At 41.0% G+C, this 10000-nt stretch overlaps 1 protein-coding gene across 1 annotated transcript in view; it reads left to right on the forward strand.

Annotated features, from left to right (window-relative positions):
- LOC135104891 (monocarboxylate transporter 13-like) overlaps nt 1–10000 on the forward strand; it is a 189081-nt gene that overhangs the window by 111835 nt on the left and 67246 nt on the right. Inside the window, exon 4 of the mRNA XM_064012617.1 lies at nt 4108–4239. Coding sequence (XP_063868687.1) covers nt 4108–4239 — 132 coding nt within the window. The remainder of the gene's footprint in view (nt 1–4107; nt 4240–10000) is intronic.

Consider the following 10000-nt stretch of genomic DNA (forward strand, 5'->3'; position numbering starts at 1 on the left):
CTTCGCGTCTTTGTGTATTTTTTTCGTCATCTTTTTTTTTCCTCTCTCTCTCCTCTCTCTCTCTCCTCTCTCCTCTCTCTCTCCTCCTCTCTCCTCTCTCTCTCTCTCTCTCTCTCTCTCTCTCTCTCTCTCGTCTTTTCTCAGCAGGACGGAGCGAGACACCACCTGCTTGCGTTATTGAATCTTGATCAGTCTCACCTTCCAAGGAGGGGGGGACTTCCAAGGGAGGGAGGGAGGGGGAGGGGGTCTCTCTCTTTTTTCTTTTTTTTTTTTTGTCCCTCACAGAAACTTCCCCGATTGATTCATAATGTATTGATAACTTTCTTTCTGTCAACTCCTTTAAAGATTTTTTTCTCCTTTTTTTTCTTTTTTTTCTTTTTTTCATTATGAAATTGGTATATTAGTGTGGATTCCGTTTTCTGTCTCTTCTTCGTACTCCGTTTTCTTTTTGGGTCTCTCTCTCTCTCTCTCTCTCTCTCTCTCTCTCTCTCTCTCTCCTCTCTCTCTCTCTCTCTCTCTCTCTCTCTCTCTCTCTCTCTCTCTCTCCTCTCTCTCTCTCTCCCCCCCCCCCCCCAGTTCTTCATCAACATTACAAAGCAGCATAATTTCTCCTGCACAATCATTCCAATTTCCATTTCTCGTCTTTATTAAAAAAAGTAATATTTACATGAGGACCACATGTTTCCTACTCTCCTAATTTAATTCCCAGCGTCTGTCGTCTCGCGTCCCTTCGCGTGGATATGTGAATAGAAAACGAGATAGTACCTTGGTTTTCATAACTTTAGTTTAGTGAAGTAAATAGTAGAAGAATGTGGAAAGAGTAATGTCCTTGTTTTTTGTTACTTTAATTTAGTTATCCATGCAAAGTTAAATAAATAGTGGAATATAACAAAATTAATTTAGTTTAATTACTCAAGCGAAGTAAACTAAATTGTAGAAATTTAGAAAATATGCATTTCCTCGTGTTTTTTCATAGTGTAGTTTAGTTATCTATGCGAAGTAAATTCAATCGTAGAAAATGGGAAAATATTAATTTTCTATTTGAATTGTTTAGTTTAGCTATTCATGCGATAAATAGTAGAAAATGGGAAAATTATCTCCTGTTTTTTTTCATAGTTTAGTTTAGATATCCAATGCAAAGTAGTGTTAACAACAGAAGAATGTAGAAAAAATTAGTTTAGTATAGTTACCCAAGCCATATAAATTAGGTACGTAGAAGAGAATGAGAAAATTAATCGCCTCATATTTTTTTTTTTTCATAGTTTAGTTTGGTTGCCCATACAAAAGAAAATAGTAAATGAATTTGGAAAATAAATTAGTTTAGTTACCCAAGCAAAGTGAATTAAATAGTAAAACAATGTGAAAATTAATCTCCTCCTGCGTTGTAATTAATACGTTTTCTGCGTGGCTTGAGCGTCGCGACAGGATGAGGGGGGAGGGGGGGACTTTTCCAAACTTCGTGGCGAGGCGGAGCGAGGCGGACCAGATAAAGAACCGGTACCGTTTAATCATTCTTTTATCTCCGAGCGAGGGAAGAGAAAGCCCGGCTGTCCATTGGTGCCTTTGAGTCAGTCTGTCCGTCTGTCTGTCTGTCTGTCTGTTCATCGATCAGCGGGACAAAACTACTCTTTCTCTTTCTCCTTCTCTTTCTTTTTCTCCGTGAATGACACCTATTCTTCTCCTTCCCTTTCTTCCTATCAATCATTTCTCTGTCTGGCCCCAAGGTAAAGAAAATGTTAATAAAAAAAATAATATAATAAAACACACAGTCCCATATTTCTCCTAATGCTAAGTCAGCTTGCGTGGGATTGGGTGTTCTGAATCGGGCACGACACTCTGGTATTTCCATTTCACTCCCCATTTACTTTCACATACTTGTTAGCTTTATATAGGGAGCACTTTAGCACCTTCCCAGCACCTGTATGGTTTGTATGGGCTGTATGAAAGGGTGGGAAGCTTAGAGAGAGAGGGCCAGGCTTGCATTGGGCGTGTATGTTTGTGTGTGTGTGTGTGTGTGTGTGTGTGTGGAGGGTGGGTAGGTGAGTCAATACCTTCATAGAGTCACGATGAATAGAAGAGGGGAGTGTAAGGGTGTTTGTGTCATCTACGTCCCTTTTCTTCCTTCACTGCCTCTCTCTCTCTCCCTCTTTCTCTCACTCTCCCTCGCCTTCCATCTCTCCATTCCATCACCTGTCTCTGCCGCGCGCCGCTCTCACCTCTCACTCTGTACTTGCAAAAGCTTTCTAAATCCTGTGTGCGCGTGTGTACGTGCGTGCGTGCGTGTGCGTGGATCTCTCTCTCTCTCTCTCTCTCTCTCTCTCTCTCTCTCTCTCTCTCTCTCTCTCTCTCTCTCTCTCTCTCTCTCTGAAGGATGTGAGATGATTTTGTCCTGTTTTCTTTGAGTTACTCCCCCTCCTCCTCCTCCTCCTCCTCCTCCTCCTCCTCCTCCTCCTCTCCTACGCTCACACACTCTCCCTCTCATACTGACATTCTCTTTGCATCCTCCTCTCTTGTCTCCACCTCCTCCATATTCCAAACACACACACACACGCGCACACACACACCACACACACACACACACACACACACACACACACACACACACACACCACACACACACACACACACATACACACACACACACACACACACACACACAAACTTCTCTCCCTTCTGATGCTCTCTTCTCCCTTTCTCTCCCTCTCATCCTTGTCCTCAAATATATTCATTCCTCTCTTTCTCTCCCTCTCACCCTCTCACTCTTATCCCCAAATATATCCCGTCTCTCCCTACCTCTCCCTCTCTCTCCTTTTGTCCCTGGTACTCTTGTCCCCAAATAACATAGTCACTTCTCCCTTCCCCTCTCCCTTTCAGCCTCTCCATCTTGTCTAGCATGCCTGCCTCATATCCAATCCCCTCTCTCACTTTCTCTTATTCCACATTTATTCTACTTATTTCTCTCACTCATTCTCTCACTACCTTCCCCTCTACTTCACGCAGCACTCACACACTCGCTCACTCACTCGCTCTACCTACCTACTTCATTTAGTGTTTTCGTAAGGACTTGTTTCAAAGGCCACGGAGATGATAAGTCGGGTTCTTAGTGTATGTTATCCCGCTGATGATGATGATGATGATGATGACGATGGTGGTGTAGAATGTCTGCTAAACTTTCAGTATAACCATACACATTTCTGAAAGCATCCTAAATACTTCTACTTCACTATTTCCAAAGGCCACTGCGATGATTGGACAGGTTCCCAGGATTTTTTATTTATTTATTTATTTATTTTTTTTTTTTTTTTTTAGTACTGATGATGAGCAATTTCTGTTGATCCCTTAGTAGCATCATTAACATTACTGAAAATTCCACAGTGACTCCAAGTGACTTTTCTTTTTAAATGCCACATAGATGATTAGTTGTTCTCATTGGTGTTTTCTCCATTGTTGACGTGGAATCCTGGTCAAATCCTCATTATGTTCACAAACATTCGTGGAAACCCAAAAAATACATCCACCTGACCTTGAAAATAGTTGATATGAGGCGTGGAGAATCCTCATGATATTCACAAACACCCGTAAACACACCCGTAAAATATTTCCACTGTAGCTTGAAAATTGTCAAGAGAAGCGTGGAAAACTCTCACTGGAACCGTAAACATCCCTGAAAACCCAAAAAATACTTACAGTTGGAAATGGTCAATGGAAGTTTTGGGAAACTCAACAGAATTATAAAACCTGTAAAGTACATCCACTTGACCTTGAAAATAGATGATATGAGGCGTGAAAATGTTTGAGAATACAGGCCAGCTCCCTCACTCATTCACTTACTCTCACTCGCTTTAAACTCTCACTGGAATCATAAAACAACCGGTGAAAGCCCCACAAAATACGTCCACTTGACCTTGAATATCGTCAATAGAGGCGTGGAAAACCTTCACAGAATTTATAAACACCTCTGAAGCACCCAAATACATACATTAGACCTTGAAATTTGTCGATATAATACTTAAAAAAATGAGAATTCAGACCAGCTCACTCCTTCACTCCCTCCCTCCCTCCCTCCCACTCACTCTCCCTCTCACTTTCCCTCTCTCCCGTGCACAGGTGGATGGGGTTGGTTGATCTGCGCCTGCGTGTTCGTGGTCCACATGCTTACCACGGGGATGCAGTTCTCCTTCGGCGTCCTGTACACGGATCTGCTGCGCCACATTGAACACCAGCGCTCCATGGATGCTTGTGAGTACCTGGCGGAGGGGCTGACGGAGACACTGAAGAAGGGGCTGACGGATGGGATGAAGGAAGGATTATTGGAGGGGTTGACGAAGAGGTGGAAGGAGACGGTGACAAAGGGGTGGGAAGAGGGATTGAGGATGTGCTGACGGAGGGGCTGAAGAAGGGGCTGACGAAGTGGTGAACGAGAGACTGACGGAAGAGGTGAAGGAGAAACTTGTGATGGTGTTGGACGTGGAGGAGGAGGAGGAGGAGGAGGAGGAGGAGGAGGAATAAAGGAATACAATGGAAAAAAGGAAAGAGGGCTGTGGAAGGGCAGACGGAATTGGTGATGGTAGTGGTGTAGGGCGAAGAATACAAAGGAAGAGCAAACAGTAGGGAAGGATAGACAAGGAGGAAGAAGAGTTGCAGGAACATAATTGAAAGAAGATTGATGATGAGGAGGAGAAGAAAGAAGAAAACAGAAGGAGAAGGACGAAGACGAACAGGAAGAAAAGTAAGAATAAGAGCGGGAAGAAAGGGAGGAGAAAAACAAAGGAGAAGAAAGGATAGAGGAGAAGGAACGAGTGAGTTTTAAGGAATAAGAAACAGGAAAGCGAAGTGGGACATAGCACAGATGAAGAAGTAAAAGTAAGAGGAGGAGGAGGAGGAAAGAAAAGAATAAGAACAGGATGGAAAATAAACGAGGAGGGAGAGGAGTAAGACGAAGAATAGAGGGATGGTGGAGAGGGTTGCAGAGGAGATGAAAGAGCTTACGGAGGAGGAGGAGGAGGAGGACGTAGTGCTGGCGGTGGAGGTGATGATGGAAGAGGAGAAGAAAACCAAATGGGAAGGAAGAGCATTTAAAGTGACGTAAGAGGAGGAGGAAGAAGAGGAAGAGGGGGAGGAGGAGAAGAAGAAGGAGGAGCAGATGGTGGTGGTGGTGATGTAAAGAGGAGGTGGTGAGGGAGGAGAGGAAGGAATCAGATAGGGACAAGAAGTACTTACAATGACACGAGGAAGAAGAGGAGGAAGAGGAAGATGAGGAGGAGGAGGAGATGGTAGTGGTGGTGAAGGAAAGAGAGAGTTTTGAAGAATGAAAGGTAAAGGTTGTTTTGGTGAGAGAGGAGGAGGAGGAGGAGATGGAGGTGGATGAAGGAGGAGAAGAAGAAGAAAAAAAGAAGAAGAAGAAGAAGAAGAAGAGGAGGAGGATAAAAGGGATGAAAGTTGAGGAAGAAGGAAGAATGGTGTGATGACTTTCGTTCATTTGTTTCTATAATAATATTGTGTTTATTTTTAGTTTCGTTCGTATTGTTATCATTGTTGTCAAAATCACTCCTATCATGATTAGTATTTCGTTAAGTATTGTGCCTCGTTCGTGTTAGCCCAGAGTGTTGTAGGCGGTGTGTGTTGTTGTTGTTGTTGTTGTTGTTGTTGTTGTTGTTGTTGTTGTTGATGATGATGATGCTACTGTTGTTTTTGTTGTTATTGTTGTTACTGCTAATGCTACTGGTGTTGTTATTGTTGTTTTGTTGTTGTTGTAGCTCTTGGTGCTATCATCATTAACATCATTATTAACCACTTTTATCGATAATACAACAACAACAACAACAACAACAACAACAACAACAACGATAATAATAATAATAATAATAATAATAATAATAATGATAATAATAATAATAATAATAATGATAATAATAATAATAATAATAATAATAATAGTAATTATAATAATAATAATAATAATAATAATAATAATAATAATAATAATAATAATAACAGCAACAACAATAGCAACAATAACAACAACATACAAAAAAAAACCAGAGCAACAACAATAACGATAATGATAACGATAATAATAACCCCCAGCGATGAGGGGCGAGCAGTGTTGCCGCGTGCTTTCCTCCCCGCGGCGTTGCCCTGCCCCACCGCCAACAATGTAATGATAATTAAACCCAAGTATTGGAAATTAATAGACTTGGATAGGCCAGCTGTGTGTGTGTGTGTGTGTGTGTGTGTGTGTGTGCTGTGTGTGTGTGTGTGTGTGTGTGTGTGTAGATTATATATTTTCTCTCTCTCTCTCTCTCTCTCTCTCTCTCTCTCTCCTCTCTCTCTCTCTCTCTCTCTCTCTTCTCTCTCTCTCCTCTCTCTCTCTGTAATTAACTAATTAATATCGAGAATAATTAACGCTGATGACAATCCTGTGGAATTATATATATATATATATATATATATATATATATATATATATATATATATATATATATATATATATATATATATATATATATATATATATATATATATATATATATATATATTCCTCTCTTTCTTTTCTTCTTTCTTTTCTTTCATTCACCCGTTCGTCCTTTCTTCTTTCTTTCTTTCCTTCTTTCATTCTCATTTCTCCCGTTTTCTCCCGTCCTCTCTCTCTCTCTCTCTCTCTCTCTCTCTCTCTCTCACTCTCTCTCTCTCTCTCTCTCTCTCTCTCTCTCTCTCTCTCTCTCACCCGTTCTCTCTCTCTCTCTCTCTCTCTCTCTCTCTCTCTCTCTCTCTCTCTCTCTCTCTCTCTCTCTCTCTCTCTCTCTCTCTCTCTCTCTCTCTCTCTCTCTCACCCGTTCTCTCTCTCTCTCCCGTTCTCTCTCTCTCTCTCTCTCTCTCTCTCTCTCTCTCTCTCTCTCTCTCTCTCTCTCTCTCTCTCTCTCTCTCTCTCTCTCTCTCTCTCTCCCCCACCATCGTCATCATGTCTTCTAATTACCTCTAATAATCCTGCTCCAATTCCTCCTAATTTTTCTCCATATCGCTTCTTCTCTTCTCTTCTTCCTTCTCTCCTTCCTTCCTTCCTTCATTCCCATCTTTCCTCATTGTCCTTCGTTTTTCCCCTCAATTTTTCCTCGTCCCTTATTATCCTTCCGCTCCAGTTCAACTATTTACTATTTTTTCCTCGTTTTTCCCTTTCATTTTCATGTTTTAATTATATCCTTTACTTTTTTCACCCTTTTTTTACCGTTTTTCTTCATTTTGTTCCCCTCATTGCCCTCCAAACCTCATTTCTTGTTTTTTTTTTTTTCCTCTTCGTCTGATTGTCCTCATTCTGTGTTTGTACCTTTGCCTTTTCATTATTTTCATTTTTTCCTCCTCTCCCTCTCTTCACTCTCCCTCTCCCTTTTCCCCTCTCACTCTCCCCTGTCATGTTTATGGTTTTCTAAATATGACGCGTCCTGTCCTTTAATTTTGTGTGGACTTCTTCTTCTTCTCTTCTTCTTCTTCTTCTTCTTCTTCTTCTTCTTCTTCTTCTTTTTCTTCTCTTCTTCTTCTTCTTCTTCTTCTTCTTCGTCTTTTTATGCTTTTTTGTTAGTTCTTTTTTCATACCAAATGTGGACCTAATTTTCTTATCTTTATTTATTTTCTTTATTTCTTTATTCCTTTTTTTTTATGTAAGAACACCACTGGCCAAGGTCAACAAAATTATTAGGAAAAAAAGACGACTTAAGTGCCAGTTGCCAAAAAAAGATTGCCGAAAAAGAAGAGTTGCAACACTGCGGCGATGAGAAAGAGGCTGAAGACAGTCAGTTAGAGGAGAGGAGTTGATGAGACGGAAAGCTTTTGATTCACTCCCTGTCTAAAAGAGTGGTATGAGTGGAATCCACCCCCCCCCCCCTCAGACATGTGAAGCATACTCCATACATGGACGGATAAGGCCCCTGTACAGTGTTACCAGTTTGGGGTGGGGGGAGTGAAAAAACTGGCTGAGAATGTTCAGAACGCTTAACTTCATAGAAGCTGGTTTAGCAACAGATGTGAGATGAAGCTTCCAGTTAATATTACAAGTAAAGAACAGACCGAGAATGTTCAGTGTAGAAGAGGGGGACAGTTGAGTGTCACAGAAGAAGAGGGGATAGTTGTCTGGAAGGTTGAGTCGAGTTGATAGATGGAGGACTTGAGTTTTTGAGGCATTAGAACAATACCAAGTTTGCTCTGCCTCAATCAGAAATTTCAGAGAGATCAGAAGTCAGGCGTTCTGTGGCTTCCCTGCGTGAACTGTGTACTTTCTGAAGGGCTGGACGTCTACGAAAAGACGTGGGAAACTGCAGGGTGGTGTCATCAGTGTAGGAGCGGATAGGGCAAGAAGTTTGGTTAAGGAGATCATTGATGAATGATATTCATTCATTCATTCATTTACATATTTTTTTCTTTATCTACGCATCTGTCTTTAAATATTTCGTACAACTTTATCTCTCTCTCTCTCTCTCTCCTCTCTCTCTCCTTCTCTCTCTCTCTCTCTCTCTCTCTCTCTCTCCTCTCCTCTCTCTCTCTTTCTCTCTCTCTTTTTTCTCTCTCTCTCTCTCTCTCTCTCTCTCTCTGAAAATACGGCATACTTTCTTTAGTTTCGCTCTATTTTCCTCTCCCCCCTTGTTGGGATCATTAAAAGTTACCAACCCGCATTGTTACCTGACGAAGAGGAAGAGAAGGAGGAGGAGGAGGAGGAATGTTATAAGTTGGGGAATTTTGCGACGAAATATTGGAGAGAGAGAGAGAGAGAGAGGAGAGATGAGAGAGAGAGAGAGAAGAGAGAGAGAGAGAGAAGAGAGGAGAGAGAGAGAGAGAACATAGTACAGGAGACAAGAAAGATTAGATATGATGGTAATGATAATAATAATAATAATAATAATAATAATAATAATAATAATAATAATAATAATAATAATAATAATAACAACAACAACTAAATATTTCTCTCACTTTCTCGAATATAGATGTTATGTATCCTCCTCCTCCTCCTCCTCCTCCTCCTCCTCCTCCTCCTCCTCCTCCTCCTCCTCCCTAATCCTAAACAGCGTTGTCAAGGACGCGATCTCTCCTATCTATCCTTCCCTCCTTCCCTCCATCTTTCCCTTCTTCGCCTCCTCCTTCCCTCCTTCCCTCCCTCCCTCTGCCCTTAACCTCTATTTTCTTCCTTTACTTTCTTCCCTTCCTTTCTCTCTCTCTCTCTCTTAATAGGAATACAAAGGAATACAAAGGAATACAAAGGAAAGCCAAACAGCAACAAACCTTTTGGTCCTTGCAAGGCTGTTTGGTAACTACCTCTAACTAGCTACAGTGAAGAGAGACAGGACAGCATAGCAGAAGGCTCCTCCCCACCCACCACTCCCTCCAGCTTGCGCTGGCATGGAAATAGTTGGGAAAAGTACCATGCAGTATGGAAAAACTGACATGGAAATTTTCATAGGAAAGGATGAAAGGAAGTTCTACTATTCACCCTACGGTGAACTCTATACGCCTATCTGAAAGTTAATACATAGTTATATTAAAACTGTTGAATAAGAGTTTAAATAGTGAATTTAGTAATTATTCGGACAAGAAGAGAGCTTGTTGGGGATTTGCTTTTAAATATTTGTCTATTTTATTTTTGAATGATTCAATAGTACTGCTGTTTACAATTTCGGCAGGAAGTTTATTCCATATATTTACTATACGATTAAAGAAGAAATGTTTGGCCTCGTGGGATTTAAAACGTTTGGGTATAATCTTGAATCCATTATTTCTTGTTAGGTTAGAATGATCAATGGTAAAATAATTATGTGCATCAATGTTACTATATCCTTTGAAAATTTTGAACACTTCAATTAGGTCTCCTCTTATCCTGCGCTTTGTTAAACTAAATAGGTTTAGTTCTTCCAGTCGTTCCTCATACGGCTTATTGCGCAATCTTGGAATCATCTTTGTGACTCTGCGCTGTATCTTTTCTAGTTTTTTCAATGTCTTTTTTGTAGTATGGTGA

Source organism: Scylla paramamosain, chromosome 11 (genome assembly GCF_035594125.1).
Source record: "Scylla paramamosain isolate STU-SP2022 chromosome 11, ASM3559412v1, whole genome shotgun sequence".
Classification (NCBI taxonomy): Eukaryota; Metazoa; Arthropoda; class Malacostraca; order Decapoda; family Portunidae; genus Scylla; species Scylla paramamosain.